This window comes from Octopus sinensis, linkage group LG8 (genome assembly GCF_006345805.1).
Source record: "Octopus sinensis linkage group LG8, ASM634580v1, whole genome shotgun sequence".
In the NCBI taxonomy this organism is placed as follows: Eukaryota; Metazoa; Mollusca; class Cephalopoda; order Octopoda; family Octopodidae; genus Octopus; species Octopus sinensis.
The window spans coordinates 102,741,172-102,763,278 of record NC_043004.1 but is presented as its reverse complement, the minus strand read 5'-3'; the positions used below and the strand labels follow the sequence as shown (position 1 = coordinate 102,763,278).

General features: G+C 36.7%; 1 protein-coding gene across 4 annotated transcripts in view; it reads left to right on the top strand.

The window, feature by feature from the left end:
* LOC115215067 (EH domain-containing protein 3) overlaps positions 1–22,107 on the top strand; it is a 100,376-nt gene that overhangs the window by 50,918 nt on the left and 27,351 nt on the right. Inside the window, exon 2 of one of the 4 annotated variants that reach the window (XM_036505631.1) lies at positions 7,525–7,554. The exons of 2 other annotated variants lie outside the window; for them this stretch is intronic. In XM_036505631.1, the coding sequence (XP_036361524.1) occupies positions 7,525–7,554 (30 nt within the window). Of the gene's footprint in view, positions 1–7,506; positions 7,555–22,107 lie in introns of all 4 variants that reach the window. One more of the 4 variants, XM_036505630.1, reaches the window with a different exon arrangement.

Sequence of the window (22,107 nt, the reverse complement as noted above, 5' to 3'; positions counted from 1 at the left end):
ATGGAAAAGAATCTATAGAGACAAAATGAAATACAGATTTATTGAATGTAAGCAAACATTCTATGAAATGTTTTCCTTGGAAGCTTGAAAGTCACTTTGATTTAAAGCTGATAAAATATTATCTTCTGACAACCTTTCAAGACTATATTTCTAATGAAATTTTATGTTTCTGATAATAGAAAAATGATAAAATGTTTAGAGGGATTTTAATATAATGACTTTGTCGATATTAAGCTGGCATTTGGAACATAACTGAACAAAATGTTTTTGAATAAAATTATGAGTTTTTAATTTGAATACGAACATTTTAAAAGGTTTCATATTCTAGAATGAATGATAGTCTCAGACAGCCTGGAGTCAAAATGATTAAAAGTTGTGAACATAAAAAATAAAGGCTTATAGTAAATCCAATCAACTGTAGAATTTACAATAAATGGAATTTGTCGAGTCTTTTGAAATAAGACATTTTTGTCACAGAACTAAGGGCTATCTCAGGTATGTTGGTATATAATAAAGAAACTTGAGTGTAATACAGTTATCCCACGCCATATTGCGGTTCACCTATCATGGTTTATTATTTAATCTTACGTCGATTCCTCTCTGGTAATGCTTTGCATTTATAATAAAATAAATATATACAAATTATAAAAATAATTGAAAAAATATATAGTTTCTTCTTTGGATTTTCACCCATTGCCGGGATGGGGGTGGAACATAACACCCGCAATAGTCAAGAGATTACTGTAATACCAAAAGTAAGATTTAATTTTTTTGCATGGAATTTTTGGCTGTATTCACTCTCTTCACTACAACCCATTGAGTCCCAAACACTGTAACAGATATATACAGATATATATATTATGAATCTTCTTATAAGTTTCTGCATTACACTAGCTTCAATTTTATCAGTTGTTCCAGTTGTACAAACTGGTGGGATGTTCATGACTGGAATGTGTTTTTTTTATTGTTGGTCAGTTCATTTAGGGTTGACCAGGTGTTAAACACCTAGCTGTTAATTTCAAAATTCTTCATTATTGGACATGTCTATTTAAGTGTGATGGCATAGAAGTCGTACTGTATAAATGTGTGTGTGTTTGCATAGGTATGTATGTGTTTGAAGAGAAAATGTTTTTGAATTATGACAAATCCATAATTGAAAGATTAGAGAATTTAAGAAGATAATATCATCGACAACAGACATGGTATGGTTATTGATAAAGCTACAGGTCTAGGGGATTAGTTCAAGCCAGAAAGGTATCAATATGGAGCTTACTTGGCATTGACTTCATGGGTTTTGAAAACTAATGGCTATTTTTGTATGTGCACACGTGTGTGACTACATAAAAGATGTGTCTTATAAGAGTTCCCATATTTCTTGAGTAGTCATTTAGGAATTTAAAGTCTGGCAATGTAGTTGAGTGTCATTAAGTGAAGTGCCATTAGAGTTAGTGATAATATAATGACTTGTTGATTACTCACTCATTGCTTTTGTTCCTTTCTATTTGTCACATATTGCTATTTCATTACTTCTCCATTGCTGTTTTACTCATTTGTTTGGGTTTGACACCTATTGTTGTTGTTGTTTGTTAAATGTTTATGTATGTACTTATTTATAATTTAGCTATTACTAATTAGAAATTTTATACAGTACTTTATTAATGTTTCAAATGGTACAATCTAATTCTGTCATACAATATTTTAATTGCTTTTTCTAGGTCAGAATTACTGTCTTAATCATAGTTTCATTAGTGTCGTATAGTTATCGCAGACCAGTTCATATTCTGTTACCCAATGCTCCTGTAGGTCCCATAAGTACAACACACTAGTTTCAGTAGATCTGTCCATCATCATCATCATCATCATCATCATTTAGCGTCCGTTTTCCATGCTAGCATGGGTTGGACGGTTCAACTGGGGTCTGGGGAGCCCGAAGGCTGCACCAGGCCAGTCAGATCTGGCAGTGTTTCTACAGCTGGATGCCCTTCCTAACGCCAACCACTCCGAGAGTGTAGTGGGTGATTTTATGTGCCACCGACACAGGTGCCAGACGAGGCTGGCGAACGGCCACGCTCGGATGGTGTTTTTATGTGCCACCGACACAGGTGCCAGACGAGGCTGGCAGACGGCCACGCTCGGATGGTGTTTTTATGTGCCACCGACACAGGTGCCAGATGAGGCTGGCAGGTGCCAGACGAGGCTGGCAGACGGCCACGCTCGGATGGTGTTTTTATGTGCCACCGACACAGGTGCCAGATGAGGCTGGCGGACGGCCACGATCGGATGGTGTTTGTTATGTCCCCAAAGCACGGAGGCCAGTCTATGCGGTACTGGCTACGGCCACGTTCGGATGATTTTCTTGTGTGCCACCGGCACTGGTACCACAAAGATACAAATTCCATTTATGTTCATCTATTTTGATTTGTTTTGACTTGATTTGATTTGATTTGATTTTCACTTGCCTCAACAGGTCTTCACAAGTGTCACAAGAAGGAAGGTATGCACAGGTGGACTGTCTACGTCGCCGGGTCTTCGGATGGTTGTCTTTATGTGCCACCGACACAGGTGCCAGATGTGGCTGGCGAACGGCCACGATCGGATGGTTTTCTTGTGTGCCACCGGTACTGGAACCACAAAGATACAAATTCCATTGATGTTCATCTATTTTGATTTGGTTTGATTTTCACTTGCCTCAACAGGTCTTCACAAGTGTCACGCGTGTCACACACTTGCCTCAACAGGTCTCCACAAGTGTTACACACTTGCCTCTGCCTCAACAGGTCTTCACAAGTGTCACACACTTGCCTCTGCCTCAACAGGTCTTCACAAGTGTCGTAAGAGGGAAGGTATGCACAGGTGGACTGACTACGTCGCCGGGTCTTTGGATGGTGTTTTTATGTGCCACCGACACAGGTGCCAGGTGAGGCTGGCGAACGGCCACGATCAGATGGTGTTTGTTGTGCCACAGCACGGAGGCCAGTCGATGCGGTACCAGCTACGGCCACGCTCGGATGGTTTTCTTGTGTGCCACCGGTACTGGAACCACAAAGATACAAATTCCATTGATATTCATCTATTTTGATTTGGTTTGATTTTCACTTGCCTCAACAGGTCTTCACAAGGGTCACACACTTGCCTCAACAGGTCTCCACAAGTGTCACACACTTGCCTCTGCCTCAACAGGTCTTCACAAGTGTCACACACTTGCCTCAACAGGTCTTCACAAGTGTCATAAGAGGGAAGGTATGCACAGGTGGACTGACTACGTCGCCGGGTCTTCGGATGGTGTCTTTATGTGCCACCGGCACAGGTGCCAGATGAGGCTGGCGAACGGCCACGATCGGATGGTGTTTGTTGTGCCCACAGCACGGAGGCCAGTCGATGCGGTACTGGTTACGGCCACGTTTGGGTGGTTTTCTTGTGTGCCACCGGCACTGGTACCACAAAGAATACAATTCCACTGATGTTCATCTATTTTGATTTGTTTTGACTTGATTTGATTTGATTTGATTTTCACTTGCCTCAACAGGTCTTCACAAGTGTCACAAGAAGGAAGGTATGCACAGGTGGACTGTCTACGTCGCCGGGTCTTCGGATGGTGTCTTTATGTGCCACCGACACAGGTGCCAGATGGGCTGGCGAACGGCCACGATCGGATGGTTTTCTTGTGTGCCACCGGTACTGGAACCACAAAGATACAAATTCCATTGATGTTCATCTATTTTGATTTGGTTTGATTTTCACTTGCCTCAACAGGTCTTCACAAGTGTCACGCGTGTCACACACTTGCCTCAACAGGTCTCCACAAGTGTTACACACTTGCCTCTGCCTCAACAGGTCTTCACAAAGTGTCACACACTTGCCTCTGCCTCAACAGGTCTTCACAAGTGTCGTAAGAGGGAAGGTATGCACAGGTGGACTGACTACGTCGCCGGGTCTTTGGATGGTGTTTTTATGTGCCACCGACACAGGTGCCAGGTGAGGCTGGCGAACGGCCACGATCAGATGGTGTTTGTTGTGCCCACAGCACGGAGGCCAGTCGATGCGGTACCAGCTACGGCCACGCTCGGATGGTTTTCTTGTGTGCCACCGGTACTGGAACCACAAAGATACAAATTCCATTGATATTCATCTATTTTGATATGGTTTGATTTGATTTTCACTTGCCTCAACAGGTCTTCACAAGGGTCACACACTTGCCTCAACAGGTCTCCACAAGTGTCACACACTTGCCTCTGCCTCAACAGGTCTTCACAAGTGTCCCACACTTGCCTCAACAGGTCTTCACAAGTGTCATAAGAGGGAAGGTATGCACAGGTGGACTGACTACGTCGCCGGGTCTTCGGATGGTGTCTTTATGTGCCACCGGCACAGGTGCCAGATGAGGCTGGCGAACGGCCACGATTGGATGGTGTTTGTTGTGCCCACAGCACGGAGGCCAGTCGATGCGGTACTGGTTACGGCCACGTTTGGGTGGTTTTCTTGTGTGCCACCGGCACTGGTACCACAAAAACCTGTTGTTCCATGGGTGAGATAGCTCATTGTTGAGAAACTCAGCGGCAGTATGTAATTGTTGGGGGTTCTATCAAAATCCTCCCTTGGGCATAACTTGGTGCAGTACAGGCTACATCAGACTGATATACTTACTCAAAAGGGATTATGGTAGTCACTTGCTGGCGTTGTAAACCCATTTTAGGTTTGTTCTTGAACTTAATCATTACATTAAACTGTAAATTCCACCCACTCACTTTCTACTTTCTCTCCTTAGCTGATGTAACTCTTAAATTGGGTCATACAGGAGGGTGAAAGGGTAAGTCAATCTGGCCAGAATTTTCACTTCAGAACTCTGGTCTCAAATTTACTTGTGCAAGTATCGAGCTTGTCTCACAACATGCCTTAATACTCCTTAATACTCTAAGCACTTTGCACTATTAATGTACAACTGAAAAATAGAACAGGAATGCTGTTTAAGCATTTGCATTGCTAAATATAATTTAATAGTAGACATTGTACTGTTTCTGTGATATTAGAGTCATGGAGAATTGGGAAATGTTAAGTGATATGCTTTTCTCAATTAAGTTAATTATATTTCTATGGTTTAAACCCAGCTGAGGTTGTTTCAGGCAATAAAAACTACTGATGTTAGAAAAGCAATGTGTATGAAGTTGTTTATGGAGGAAGATGAGAAGAAACTTCCGAAAGGACTAAGTCTTAAACCTTGATCTGCAGTTCCAGCTATATATATATATAAACAAGTCATAATTAAGGGCAAACGAGTAGCATGCATATTCTGAAAGAATTATATGGTTAATGGACAATATGGACAATTTTTCGCCATATCTGGCATTAGAAATTTTTTCGTTTGCCCTTAATTATGAATTGTTTATAGATTTAACCTTTAAAGGTATTTTTTGATATGCTGGCCATTGATAAAATTTTTTTAGAAAAAGAATATATTTTTTTCGAAAAAAAAAATTTTATCCTTCATTAGATATATATATATATATATATATATATATATATATATATATAAATTTAAATAATAAGGGTAAAAAATTGATATTAATTAGATTAATATCAATTTAAACCAGTGGCCTAGCATATTGAAAAAAATCTGAAGATTCAGAAAATTATATTACATACATATAAGAGCAATGACCACTAGGTGGACACTTAACATGCTAAATGTAGACCCCCATATGATCTGACCACTAAGAAAAATTGTTCTCAAGAAAATTCAGCAAACACCAGAACGTAAATGGGGTCTACATTTAGCATATTAGGAGTCCACCTAGTGGTCATTCCTTTGATATGTATGTAATGTATGTATATATATATATATATATATATATAAAACTAGTTACCATTATTATTACCAGCAGAAGGCAGTGAACTGGCAGAATCATCACACTGGACGAAATGCTTAGCAGTATTTCACCCATTGCTATATTCTGAGTTCATATCCTGCCAGGGTTGATAAAATAAGTACCAGTTGACAACAGGGGTCAATGTAATCGACTCATCCGCAACTCCCCCAAACTGTCCTTGTGGCGAAAATTTGAAATAATCATTATTACCAGCAGAAACACTTGGGGTAGTGTTTATGTTAGTAATACTAATGTTTATGCTCATAATAATAATGATATCACTTTACTGTGTGTATAGTCTAATTAGTTTATTAATGAGGCCAAGACTGAATACATAAACAAGTGCCTGTCCAACAGTGATTGCATCATCCATACTCTCAACAATGTGCCCTTAAATATGGTTTCTGATTACAAATATCTTGGGTCATACATATCATCATCTGGAAAAGACTTTCTAACTAGAAAGGGTATGGCCTGGTCAGCCTGTAATGACATGCATAAGATCTGGTCATCAAATCTAAGTAGAGACTTCAAACTTGAAATCTTCAAAGCCACAGTCGAACCAATTCTACTATATGGCTCAGAAACCTGGACGTTATCAAAGAAGCTTGAGAGGCGTTTGGATGGAACCTACACTCACCTCCTTATGAGAGCTCAAAATCTCTCGTGGAAGCGCCATCCAACCAAAATGCAAATATATGGGAAACTACCACCTGTGTCATCTCTTGTGAAAAGTAAGAGAGTCCAGTTTGCTGGACATTGTTGTAGAGCTGAAAAAGAGGTAACTTCTACTCTTCTCCTCTGGAAGCCATCTACTCGCAATACCAGAGGGCGCACACTCTCCTACCCTGATGTAATCTCCAGGGATACAGCCATCCAGCAACAGGACCACCGTAATGCCATAATGGACCATGAAGTGTGGTGTAGCATGGTAAATTCCATTGTCTCGACCACGGTCGGACAATGATGATGATGATGATGAGTTTATTTATAAATGTCCTTCAGTGGTTTTTTTTCTTTTTACTTATATCATTTCATTTGAATGTTTTCAATACTTCTTATATTACTATCATTATTATCTACATTATTCCTCATGTGATTCGACTAAGGAGCTATCAGCAGTATTTGATTTTGCTTGAAATAACAACCAAATCTCTCAAATCAACTCTTACTCAATTAAAAATGGAATGACACATCAATTCTAGATATGCAAAAAGATGGAATCATCATGCTGGAATGCCTTTGGTTATAGGTCTGCTTCATTGTGGTTGACCTGTGTTAACAGCAACAACAACATTGATCCCCCCCACACACACACTTTTGTGAGAAATCAACAGTCTATTGGCTAGTATTACATTTCAGTACAACTGGTCAACTTGTTTGCTTACCAATGTTATGATTTTTACTATCTTTCAATATAATCATCATTACTGACCTTGTGCCAAGATTTGAAATCGATTTTACCTCCATTAATAACTTTGATCTCTCCTTCAAATCTATATTCTATATTTACTTTCTAAATTTGGCATCCCCATTATTGCAGCATCCCACCTCTAAATTTGAAGGCACAGTCACAATGATTAAATTCATAGATTTTAAATATTTTTAATGATAAATTTGTGTTTCTGTTTTTTTTCTTCTGATTGCAACTTATTAACAGGTATGAACTACGTCACTTATAATTCAAAAGGTAAATTATCTCGTTTATATATATATGTACTTTGGTGTTCGCAGCTTTTGTTTCAACCTTATATTCGGGCTTTGGTTAAAACTTTGAGAAATAAACCACCAACAGATATTATTACGCATCCTACCCAGAAAAGTTGGAACTTACACCTGTGCTTTTGTAAAGAAACTAAAAAACATTGTTCCTTTCATCCATGAGGTGAAGGTACTAGCCTACTAACATCATCATCATTTAATGTCCATTGTCCATTCTGACATGGGTTGGACGGTTTGACTGAGCTGAAAGGCTGCACCAGATTCCAGTCTGATTTGGCATAGTTTTCTATGGCTGGATGCCCTTCCTAATGCCAACCACTCCAAGAGTGTAATGGCTTCTTTTACTTGTCATTTGTATGACACTGGGGGGGGGGGGCATTTACCTGCCATCAGCACAAGTGCCAATTTGTGTGACACCGTGCAGTATCTGTGCAGTTACTCATCCCACTATAAATAGTTGCCAAGTCGCCATCAGAATACACTCTGTTATCTTAAAACTAGAAGGTCACATTGGATAATGTATTCCTAGCTTGTTGGTTTTGAGAAGACTTGGTGGTCATGACTAAATTTGCTTTGTTCATATATCAGCTCTGAGACTTCTCCTGGGGCTAAAATGACAACAAAACAGGCTCTACTTTTACTTCATGGATGGGTTGGTCACAGAAGGAAGCATGAGGTGGCTGTAAAAAACCACCAAAAAAAATGAAGGTCCAAGATATCTCGATTCCACTCATGCAAGCCTGGGAAAATAAATAAAACAACAATCTAAAATAGATTTGTGCTGTCAGTTTTAATTCTTTATCAAACCATAATTGTTTGTTGAACTGTTAGATTCTTGATTTAATTATTTAATCTATCTTCACTTAGGACTGAATTGATGATTGGTTTTCAAGTATTTAATTGAGTTTTCCAACTTACCAACTTCATCTAGAGATCAAACTGACAGATCTTATAGTTTTTTCCATTCATCATCATTTCAACTACCTGTGTGTTTTTTCTTTTCGTTCTGTGTGTGGACAGTGGATTCTAAGCAATCCAAACCATCTCTCCTGTGTATCACACTGTTGCATTATCTTCCAGACTTGTTGCTGTTTGACGAACAAATTGTTTCAGTTATTTATTTCACTAATTGCATGACATATTTTCTTCCTTGTACAATCACTTAAGGTGATGGCTTGTTTTGTGTGCCAATTCCTCTACCCTTCTGTATTCTACACAATACGAGAGCATTTCTCTCATCAAAATCTGATGTTCTGTGTGATCTCTTGTTTTCTCTTATATCTGAAGGACTCTATTGGATCTTCTTTATCTGTTTATTTACAGGATCTGTTATTTTGAGATACTCTTAATATGATTAAAATCTATGAAAATTAATTGTATAAATACTTAAATATATTTTATGTTGGTGATTGTTTATATATTTATTGTTAATGTACCGTGACAAAAGTAAAGTAAGGTGTCTTTTTGCTGACAGATTAACTTGTCCTTTATGCAACCTTTGAATATTTACTAAATATCTATTTTGTTGGCCCATACAAGAGAAATTCCACTAAGTTTTGTAGTACCTCAAAAGTTTTCAATTCCTATTGACATTGACATTTTCTTTGATCCTGAAGTATTCATAGATACCAGTATTATACTGAGGTCAATCCAATTATATTACAGAATTAATCTAGTGCTTCTAGAAAGATTATGTAGCTTTAACTTTGGTATTGAAGAGTAAATCTCATAGAATGGATAAATGACAGCAGCAGCTAATTTACCGTTGTATAACCACAATCAGTTCTAGTTAACTAGGGATTAGTTCATCAAGCACTGGGCACACATGTAAATATGTTCTTAGTTTGGGAACAAATGAACTCTTGTGACAGATATTGTTTGGTCTTTGGGGGAGATGAGCAAGTGATTAAACACTCACAAGGTTAATAACAGCCAAAGAAGTGTGTATGTGATTTTTTTTTTATCCTTTTCAATATGTTTTTCAAGATTGAGTTATGTACTGTTTATTATCAGTAGCAAAATCACATAAGAGGGAGCATGAACAAGAGTATTACTGACTGGAATTGCAGTTATCTCTCTCTCTTTCTCTCTCTCTCTTCTCTCTCTCTCTCTCTCTCTCTCTCTCTCTCTCTCTCTATATATATATAATATATATATATATATATATATATATATATATATATAAGATAGGAAAATGGAGAAATACATCTAAATCAAATATCAATTACCAGATAATACTCAATCACATACTTTATTAAACCACCACATAAGAGACTAGGGTTAAATATAAAAAGCAGAACAAATCAGTGTACATAAAGGAATGTACATAAAAGAGTAATTTTGTATAATAAGTAGAATATATATAAAAGAGAATATAAATACAAATAAATATAAGTATAGATTACATCTTACAGCTGTTTCGGCCATGTAGATAAAAGATGTAATATATACTTATATTTATATTTACTTATATTTATATTCTCTTTTACATATATTCTACTTATTATACAACATTACTCTTTTATGTACACTTTTTTATGTACATTCCTTTATGTACACTGATTTGTTCTGCTTTTTTATGTTTAACCCTACAGTCTCTTATGTGGTGGTTTAATAAAGTATGTGATTGAGTATTATCTGGTAATTGATATTTGATTTAGATGTATTTCTCCATTTTCTTATCTTGTATTAGTAATTTGTGGTAAATCATTTTACCTTTGCCCATATAATACAGTAAATGAATTGATTGCATCGCAATCATTAACATTTATGTATTAACTTTGTTGGATACTTCACTAGCAGTATATTGGATATATGTTATCCCATGGAGGGTTGCATTTACAACCCCTATCTCAATTTGTATATATATATAAATATATATACATACACAGTGGCGAACCGGGTCTAAAAATATTGGTTGTCAGGAGACTAAGGGGGCCCACCTGCAACTACAATGCTACCATTTAATTTTCTTTTTTTTTTTTAATTAAAAGTGCTCTTTTCAACTGTCTACAAACACAGCCAGGCTGAAATAATTAATGCATTCTTTCAGGAGTGAATAAAAAAATTCTCAAACTTGAGGGGTTGGACCCCTTAGATACTGACATGGGCCCCCATATATGGATTCTAATGGTGCAGGGGCCCACTTGCTGTTGGGCAACCGGGCCAGTCCACCACTGTATGTATGTATATATATATATATATATATATATATATATATGTTTGTATGTATGTATATCATCATCCATCTTCCATGCTAGCATGGGTGGAACTAAAAATTATATATATATATATATACACATACAGATCAGGATCTGACTACAGAATATGGATTAAGAGACAGATTTCCAATCAAGCAGTATTGGATTCAATAAGAAATGTTGATATTTAAAGTTCCAACTACAGAAAACACATTTTACTGTGCTTTTCAAAAGAACACATTATTCTTTTATACTGCCAGATTTGACTGGGCCTGATGAAGCCTTCTGGCTTCACAGACCCCAGTAGAACCGTCCAACCCATGCTAGCATGGAAAACGGATGCTAAACGATGATGATGATGATGATGACTAAACTTATCTGTTATTTGTTGTTTCTTGTCCCCCAGAACAGTTCTGATGGAGCTGATATATGATCAGTGGCAATCCAACCATACCTTTCTCAACATTTTATAGATTTAAGACTGTATTGATCAGTGTGTCTTTTTTAAGCTGGTAACATGCCATGGAAGGGGATTTGGCTGCTATTTTTACCAGGTCAAGTGAACATGTCGTAGATGCTCCCTCTTTTGTTCTCTTCTGTTAAATTACTAGCTTGTTGATCTTTGTTTATCTTGACAGGAGAGATTTTATCACATTGCTCTGATCAAAGTACTTTTATATTATCTAGTATTTCAACAACAGTCTGCTGATATTTTTGTAGCTCATTTAAGAGTTGTAGAAATGATAGTGCCTGAGTATACCTTTGCAGTATTCCTTTTTAGGCTCTGCACTTGAACCAATCTTTTCAAAGTTGACTTTGCTTCTCAGCCATACGAGAAGCGGGATTTCAATAAAAATAAGTATCAGTTTAATACTGGGGTTGATTAAATTGAATGCACTTCTGCTTGAATATACATATGCCTTTTTAGAAATTACTTCTACCAAGTTAGAAATTTTCTAAATAAGAATTTTACAATTTTTGTATAGTAAATTTATCTCAAGTGTAAAAAGAGATGGTGTGCAGTGGGAAGAGTATATGGAGATATTTTTGATCTTGTTTTATAAATTTTGATAAAATAATGACAGTCATGTGACAGCTAGTTATCAAAACACTGTCTCAACTAAAAGGTCATTGTGTTTCTGATTGACTCAGTAGCTGATGTGGGCATGTGTGTGTGTGTGTGTGTGTGCTTGTACCCACAAGTATAGCTTTGTGATTTGAGAATTCATTTCATAACCACATGGTTCTAGGTTTGGTCGCAAACCTTAAGCGTCTTCTACTATAACCTTGGGTTGGCCATTGCTTTGTGCAATGGAATTGTGCAGAAGCCCCTTGTTTATGTGTGTTGGTTATATCTTCTTGTGAAAAAAACAGACTTTAAAAATTGACCCCAGGACTTGTTCTTTGTAAGCCTAGTACTTATTCTATCGGTCTCTTTTGCTGAACCGCTAAGTTATGGGAACGTAAACACACCAGCATCGGTTGTCAAACGATGTTGTGGGGACAGACACACACACACACACACACACACACATACACATGACGGGCTTCTTTCAGTTTCTGTCTACCAAATCCACTCACAAGGCTTTGGTCGGCCCGAATCTATAGTAGAAGACACTTGCCCAAGGTGCCACGCAGTGGGACTGAACCCGGAACCATGTGGCTGGTAAACAAGCTACTTACCACACAGCCACTCTTACGCCTATGTAAAAATAAAATTGATCTCCAATAGCAAACATGTTTTCAGCTGATTATGCGTAGGTGTGTAAGCATTGTAAAACTTAGAATTTTCTAAACAGATAATTGCATATCTTTGCACTATGAAATTGAGTAAATATCTAAGTTTCAACTAGTAACATATGTTACCTTGCATAGTCATTCAAACTATGTCTCCAATTAATACTGACTTGTTTCATTTTGTAGCTCTCTCTCTCTTTACTTAACATCACAACTCATTGATTTTGATCTGTGTCAAAGAGAGACTTGGGAGATGGACAGCTGGTCTGATGGTCATTTGGCATAAACTGTATGTTATTGTCTATTGTTATTTAGACCTCTGTCAGCCCTGACTGAAGAAATGTATAATGCAAGATATTCTACTCATGACCATCCTGTCTTCTCTTCAGACATTGTGCATCAAGGGTCACATCATATGACGAGGTCTTAATTCTTTTAATATTTAATAAAGTGAAGGCATGACTGTGTAGTTAAGAAGCTTGCTTTGCAAATACGTAGTTTCAGGTTCAGTCTTACTGTGTGACACCTTGGACAGGTGTCTTGAAACTATAGCCCTGGGTCAGCCAGTGCCTTAAGAGTGAATTTGGTAGATGGAAACAACTGTGTAGAAGCCCGCTGTGTGTGTGTGTCTGTCATTGTGCTTGTCCACCGGCACTGTTTGACCAGCCAGTGATGGTTTATGTTTCTATAATCTAGCTGTTCGACAAAAGAGACCAATAAAATATTTATTTTACTAAACCCTTCAAAGCAGTGCCCCAAAACAAGTAAAAGATATAAGTGGAGGGATATTTAGCTGCTAGTTTTAGCATGTTGAACAACCATTTAAAACTCCCTTCACAACTCTCATATTCTCAGTCTGGTCAGGTATGGTTTGATGATATGTAGTCAAGGTTTCAATTGACCTCCATGATTGCAATCAGAATTGCCAGCACATTTGTGAAACTGTTTGAACACTTATCACTAATGATATATTGATCAAGACATTTCAACTCTTAGTTGCTGACTTCCATCCACAACATCAGTGTAATTAACTGACTATATGGTTAATCATGCAAAATTTATACTGTTGGGATGACCTACTTGAAATAGCAACTAAATCTCTTTCATATATAACCAGGGAAGCATCGTATAATGTTCTAGATGCACTGTGTAAAAGAAAAAGAAAAAAAGATTGTCAACTGCTAGAATACTTTCGATTGTAAGTCTCCTTGGATTAAACATTGACAACTCTTAAATATATGTACTCTAAAACAGTGCTTTGCCAACTATCTGATGTGGCGTACCGGCATTTTTTTCCCTAATGTGTCAGGGACCGATAATATTTCTTAGTAATATTAATTTATACCGGAAATAATATATATAATGAATATAATAAAAGGTGACAATTTTTTTTTAGCTTATATTTATTTTGTAAACAAATAATGCAATATTACATAGGCATTTTATAATGTTTTTCTTTTCTGGAAACTTGCTGCATACCAGCAGCTGATGGCTCACAGACCAGCACCGGTCCGTGAGCCACCACTTTGAGCAGCACTGCTCTAAGATATACAAACTATAAGTTGTATTATTTTCAGATTCTAAAGGGCAGTGTAGGTTTTGAAGGAAAGGCAAAGGTTGATGCAGCTCAACACTAGAGTTGTCAAGTGCTGGAACAAATATTGCAAGACATCTTGTACGGTGTTCTGGTAATTCTGCTAATCTACTGTCTTGGATGAGAATCAAAGATGACCTTAGAAAAATTTGAAATCAGAGAACTGAGAGCCAGAATGGAAATATAGTGTGTGGTTTTTTCTATCTGTGTGAAAAGTAATACAATTTTCCTTGTATTACATACAAAGTGTGAATGTTAGACTAAGGCGAATATAGAAAGGTCAAGTCTCAGAATAATCAGCCTCACTGAAGAGACAATGAAAGACTGACTAGACGAGTGGTAATGATATATAAACATGGAAGATCTGCCCATAGCTGACATTAAGACAATGGTGTTAATGTTTCTCTTTTAAGTTTCGTTATCAAATATTCATACGAGATTTTTCATTATTGATATTTTCCGAGCTGTAGTTGTCTGGTAAGTGTCTTAGGCTGAGACCTTAACGCTGAAACTGAAGCAATTTCATCATGCTACAGTTAGTTTTCACTGTTTCAAAACACATGGAAACTTCTTTTTACTTTTTCGAGATTCAAAATTTTCATCACACATTTGTAACCTAGTCACTAACAAAGTTCCACTGCTCTTGCTTGAAATGAGATGTTAAGAGAAAGAGGTTATGGGTCAGTGAGTAGTAAGTTTGAAACACTAGTAGTTGACCTGTATCACTGACCTGGTTACAGTGGTAGGAAGGAAATTTTGATACCTCACAATATATATGTAAAATAGGTATAACAGTTTTACTTTGTTTTTAGATGGCTACAATGGCTCCTATATTTTCTCTGTAGAACAAATTTATTTCACTGAGAAATTATGAAATTACCCTAAAAAAAAAATCTGGTTACACTGATACTTCTAAAGTCAAAATAAATCACCAATCAGCTACTGGGTCAATTGATGCATCAACTAGACCCCTTCCATAGAAATTTGAGGCCTGGAACCAATATGAAAAAATTATCATTAGGGTGGTGTAGCAAATGAAATGGTAAGACTGTCTATGTTAGAAACAATTTTTATTGTTATTTGGGATGTGGGCCTGGTCAAGATTATATAATTAAATTGTTGTCTATGGTGCTTTACTGATACAAATGAAGTTCATCTGGGATCAGCTTTGTCTGTCATCACATTTTTTATTTTTTGAAAATAAATTCATAGAATATTTGAGATATGAAATCTAAGGAATCAAAAAATGTATGGGTTGCAGAGGTTAAGACAACATTTAAGGCAATAAATTGCTTGCTATGGTCTCTTGACTTCAGTTGTAAAATAATTTTAGTTTATTGCTATCTATCTTGTAAACGATCCTGAGGTGACATTCATATGTAATTTATACATCTAATAGAAAGACTGATATAGAGATAAGTAAATATTTAAAGTGGGAGGATGGATGGCAGGATAGATAATAACCAATTGCAAGAATATAACTGGATATATTTCAATGTGTGTATGAGATAAAAGACCACAGGGTGTGATGACTGTGATATAACATAAGGTATATATATATAAGCAATGCTATAAAACAGTTATTCTGTAATTCAAATGCCACTGCTTTGTATGATTTTATAGTACAGGATTTTTAAGAGGATTCTTTGGGGATTGGTGAAACCACTAACTTTTATTGCTAGTGTGATATAAATTTGTAGTTAGAAATATGTCAAGATTTTGTTATTTTAAGGTTTAGTTTCCCTGTGTCATCACCTTGATTTTTCAAGCAAATATTCAAAAGTAACAAGTATATATGTACTGATATAGGAGTATCTGTATGAGAGCTTGACAAGCTAGAAAAGCAGCTAAATCCCCGTTAACAGTTTTAGAAAGAGAAAATATCAAGTACAATGAAGCTTTATAGCCGTGTTCAGAGTGTTCATTTTCCAGTATCACTACATTCACTGTGAAGAATGGTGACCCAAGCTGCAGGGGACTGCCAGAAATCTACTCTTGGAACCTTACCTTAAAGCTAACTTCTAAGTCTTGTATTTCTGCAAGGTTGTGCTTCCCTTGTCTGTGCCCTCCTGGGCTCATTCACAAAACAGTAATTGATAAGTATCTGGGCACTTCCTCCAGGATAGACATACACACTATATTTTGGGGGGTTCACTACTACTTTGAGATCTCATACTTAGACTCCCAATCATCATGTGTGGCCAGGTGTAGGTCTAGTATGAATCTTGATGAGAAAGCAGCTGTGTACTGGCATTGAAGACTTATATACAAGGTTGCTTCCTACTTTCATTATATAGACGATCCAATGGCAACAAACTGTAAGCAAGAGGGTTGCATATACTACTGCACTCACTATACACAGTCATGCATACATTCATGCACTCAAGACAACATTATCTAAAGTGTCCTTAGAAAAGAGCAGAATGGATAATCTGGTCTTGGTTGGAATGTCTTTGACCATAAGGTCTGCTCAATCAGGAGCTAAAAATAACTATATTTATACTGTTTGACTGTCGTTTTGCAATTAAAAATCAAACTTCTTTTTTTGCTGTCACAAACCACAGGTTTATTTTATTTATCTATTTTTTAGTTTATCATGAATATTATTGATTACTTTCAAAGTTTAACGATAATATATTTGCTGAACTAATTAGCATTTAGGCCAACAGTAAACTGATTATATGACATCAGAATATCTTTAACTGTTTTATGTAACTTGGTATTCTATTCATTAGACTACAACCGTGTGGGACACTGCCAAATTGACCCCATTACTTGTTTTTAAAACTTGGTACTTATTCTGTTAGTCTCTTTCTCTGAACCCCGAAGTTATGGGGGAACATGAATACACCAACACTGGTTACCAAAAGGTGGTGGGATGCACACACACACCTGTATATATATGTGTGTGTATATATATATATATGCACACACACACATACATACACACATACACAAAATGGGCTTCATTCAGTTTCCATCTAATTTGCAGCTGAGAGGACTTGACCAAGGTGAATTGAAGTGTTTTGCTCAAGGACACAATGTTCTGCCCTTTCCGGAAATCAGAACCACAATCTTACGATCAAGGTAGCAATATCCTAACCACTAGGCCACACGTCTTTACGTAATACCAATTACCCACCTGTAAAATAGAAATGATTTCTATTTGTTGGTTTGAGACTGTATCATCATCGTTTAACGTCCGTTTTCCGCGCTAGCACGGGTTGGACGGTTCGACCGGGGTCTGGAAAGCCAGGGGCTGCTCCAGGCTCCAGTCTGATCTGGCAGTGTTTCTACAGCTGGATGCCCTTCCTAATGCCAACATGAAGTAAATTTCTATAGTAATGTTTACTGTTTCAGTCCATTATTTGGACTGAACTTGTCTCTTTGTCTCCTATGTTTAAGGCTTTAAAGTCGTTATTTAGCCCCATATTAATCATAATTGAGCAAACTGATGGCCAGGGGTATTCTAGTCATGACCATCTGTCTTTTTGGGGTTGATTAGAACTACCTTATATAATGTGTCCTTTTTGAAATGGCGAGTGTGATTTGAAGTAGGTCAAGCAACCACGTAATTCCCCATCATTGGCTTGAACAATTTAAAGTATTTTCAATTTGTGAAAAAAGCATTTATATTAGTTAAAATATTGTTTTGATAATTTACCTTGTGGGGGGGGGGGGGGGAAAAAAAGTCCTACTCCTTCTGATTATTGCACCCCTATCAGTGATTTAGTGATATCATCTTATGTTATTCAACTCTACTAAATCAGCCAGTAAATCTATATTTTCTGCTTGATTGACTCTTGATTTCTGGAGAGGATAAACGAGATGTTATGATGTTTAACCCTTTTGTTATGATATTTCTACTGAAATACACAACCTTTGTTCTGATTAATTTTGAAAATCCTCATCGTTGTTGTCTTTAAACATCCGTTTTCCATGCTGGCATGGATTGGATGGTTTGATAGGAGCTGGCCAGACTCCAGTTGTCTGTTGTGGCATGCTTTCTGTGGCTGGATGCCTTTCCTAATGCCAACCACTTTACAGAGTGTGCTGGATGCTTCCTACTAGCCATAGGCATGGGTGCATTTATGCAGCACTGATATAAGTGCATTTTATGTGGCACTGGCACCTGTAAAAGACAAATCTGCATTTATGGATGACTGGTTTTATTTAGCTTGACATGACTTCTCAAATTGCTGCAACTCTCAGTCCCTTGCCATTTCCTCTGTGAGGCCCAGTGTCCAAAGATCCTTTCTCACCACTTTGTCTCATGTCATCCTGGGTCTACCCCTTGAACCTTGTAAACTAACTTTGCCATTATTAATCTAATGATTGAACAATAATTTAACATGAAATTTAATGGAAGATTTCGAATAAGATCACTTTAAAACATGAAGTTCATATCCTAGAACCAAGGGTGGTTTCAGGCTGGTTCGTACAAACAGGGTTAAGCCTTTCCTATGATGTAGGGAAAATGAAACTGGCTAAAATAGAAATCATAAGTCTTTTGTTGGCTCAACATGTCAGTGATCTACTTCAAAGCATTCTCTGAAGATTAAATTAAAATTATAGAGTCCCAAATGTTATAATCAGTTGTAAGACTACCTTATTTTAGATTATGAAGACAAACCCATTGTGGATTTTTCAGTTACTATTTCCACAGTTATGTTGACCTTTTTGTGTTGATACAGTTTATCTGGTTTGATATTTTGTTATCTACAGTTTATTATTGGTTAGTACCTATTGTTCATTACACTCATCCTTTTATTTAATATAAATGTTTATGTCAATAAATAGTTATGTATCAGAGAAGGTGCCCTATCAAAAATGTAATTTTTCTTTGCAAATTATGAATTGAGAAACAAATAACTGGAGCATTTTTGAGGATAGACTGTGGTCATGGTTCAGGATGGGCCATGGTGATGACGTAGGACAGGCTAGAGATGATAACATGATAGACTGTGCTAATGACGCAGGACTGACTGTTGTGATGACATAGGACAGATTACAAACAATATGATAGTCTGTAATGTAGCTTATTGCTGACCATCCTGTATAAATGCCGGTCAGTGAAGCCATGTTAGTTTGATGCTTTCGAATTCTTATGACTGCAGCCCTTACTAGCATCACTCAAGTCCTGAGTAACACCAATAAGCATCACTTAATATTTTTATTTACTTTGTGTCTGATTTAGTTTCGTTATTAATCCAAACTTATAGAAATGTCTAATCTTAACTAGCTTAGTTATTGTTTGCTTTTTAACTCTTTAACTTGAGTGCAACTTGCAACATCCCCAATTATAATTAGACATATTATTAACACTAACTCTGTATTTATGATCTTCTTTATAAGTTTTGTTCTGTAACCACAGATCTTTAAATAGAATGATTGCATATACCTGCTGTAACATGTGTTGCTGGTAGCTAGCTATCAACTTGAAATGGTTCACTTAAATTAAATTTTGTATTTAATTAGTTTTATGACATCCATTTTAAAGAGCGCCACCTGGTACTTGGGTGCTCTTAGCAGAGTTCATTCCCTTTTAAGCATTCCTTTGACTCTTCATGGTTGAGTTACGACTTCCTTGATTAACTTACATGATAATAATAATGATTTCAAATTTTGGTTCAAGGCCAGCAATTTCATGGGTGGGGATTGGTCAATAACATCAACCCCAGTGTTCAACTGGTACTTATTTTTGACCTCAAAAGGATGAAATATAAAGTTCACCTTGGCAGAAATTGAACTCAGGTGAAATATTGTTAAGCATTTTACCTGGTGTGCTAATGATTCTGTCAGCTCACCACCTTGATAATAATATTATTATTATTATAATAATAATAATGATGATAATAATGATGGCTTCAAATTTTGGCACAAGGCCAGAAACTTTGGGGGAAGGCGGTTTATTGGTTACATCAACCCCAGTGCACAGTTGGATGAAAAGCAAAGCCGACCTTGGTTGAATTTGAACTCAAAACATAAGCATTTCGCCCAGCACAGTAATGATTCTACCAGCTCGCTGCTGTGATAGTAATATTGGTTTCAAACTTTGGCACAAGGTCAGCAATGTTGGAGGGAGTGGGTAAGTCTATTACATCAACCCACAATACGCAGCTGGTATTTATTTTATCAACTCTAAAATGATGAAAAACAAAGTCAAGCCTTACAAGATATTATTTTAACTTCTAGCATTATCTTTTTGTGAAAGAGTTAAATTGATATCAATGCAGTAAATGGTTTTGCAAAACATATGTAAATACATCCAATATTCTGAGCGCCTTGTTTCCCTGGGCATGGATTCACTGAAGCTCCGGCATCTGGCGATGGACTTGGTAAACACCCACAAAGTTATCAACCACCTCACCAACAACAACACCTTTTTGATCTCCATGTGTCTAACACACGTGGGCATGCCTACAAAGTCAGAAAACAACACAGCTCCCATGACTTTCGGAAACATTTTTTCACGCTCAGAGTTGCTGAAGCATGGAATAAACTACCTGCGTCAGTTGTTGACTGCCATGACACTGCATCCTTTAAGGCCCTCATGCTTTCCGAAATCCGCCGAAACTACACCTGATTATATATAGACTTTAGATGAGTTGTAGTGCACCTGAGCACTGTACACAATTATTATTATTATTATTATTTGTTAAGGTGGAAAAGTAAATGATTTGAGTGTTTGTAACTATGTTGGAAAGCTGCATATAGCAATTGATTCATTCAATCTGTAAATGTTGTTCTATTTGTTCTGGTCAAAATAGAAATGCTCTGTTGATTCAAATTACCTTCTTGTACATTCTGAGTTCAAATCCCAGTGAAGTTGGTTTTTACCTTTCACTCTTTCTCAGTCTACCAGTCAAGTACCAAGGTTGATTTAAATCTTCCAGATTTGGGATTTAGTGTATGTGTTGGAAATCTTTATGTGAAGTTATTTTATTTCAGTATGAAATAAAATGACTTCCGTATTTCCATTCTATATGTATACATCTTGTTGAAAGGATTTTTATTTAGGCGGTGAGCTGGCAGGATCGTTAGCACGCCAGGCGAAATGCTTAGCGGTATTTTGCCCATTGTTTAAGGTGGCAAGCTGGCAGGATTGTTAGCATACCAGGCGAAATGCTTAGCGGTATTTTGCCCATTGTTTAAGGTGGCAAGCTGGCAGGATTGTTAGCACGCCAGGCGAAATGCTTAGCGGTATTTTGCCCATTGTTTAAGGTGGCAAGCTGGCAGGATTGTTAGCATACGAGGCAAAATGCTTAGCGGTATTTCATCCGTCTTTAGATTCTGAGTTCAAATTCTGCTGAGGTAGACTTTGCCTTTCAGGGTCAATTAAATAAGTACCAGCTATGCACTGGGGTCGATGTAATCGATTTAAACCCCTCCCTCAAGTTGCCCTTGTGATAAAAATTTGAAATCATTATTATTACTATCATGCATTAAATTGAACTAAATTAATTTCCTTATAAGAGCAAGAAAATTGAATATATCTGAACAAACTGCCTTTCCCCATTTTGTTCTTCCTGAACTTGTTACAAATTTCACTTTTTTTGTGAAAATTATGGAAAAATGTGCTTATTGTTGAAATTTTATCACTGTTATTTCTGTGATTGCTGTTTTTTTTGTTGTTGTTTTTCATGTGAAGACATTTATTAATAAGCTGTCTACATTAATTGGTAATCAAAATTATCCATTTTAAAAGAGCTTATATTTCAAATTGAACTAGTTACTATAGCAACTAACTGAAATATGGGAAGTAACTCTTGCCTTCAGTTATATTTTAAAAAATCTCTTAACTTTAAAGAAGTCACAGTTGGAAATAATTAAAATTTATCTATTCTATATCTATGCACAGTTGTAAGTAATTAAAATTTATCTATTCATAATATCTTTGAGGTTATTGCAAGCTTTTTTTTCTATGGAAATTAGTTTAATTTGCACCAGTTATGAGTGGATTTTGCACAGTACAGTGAATGCTAGATAG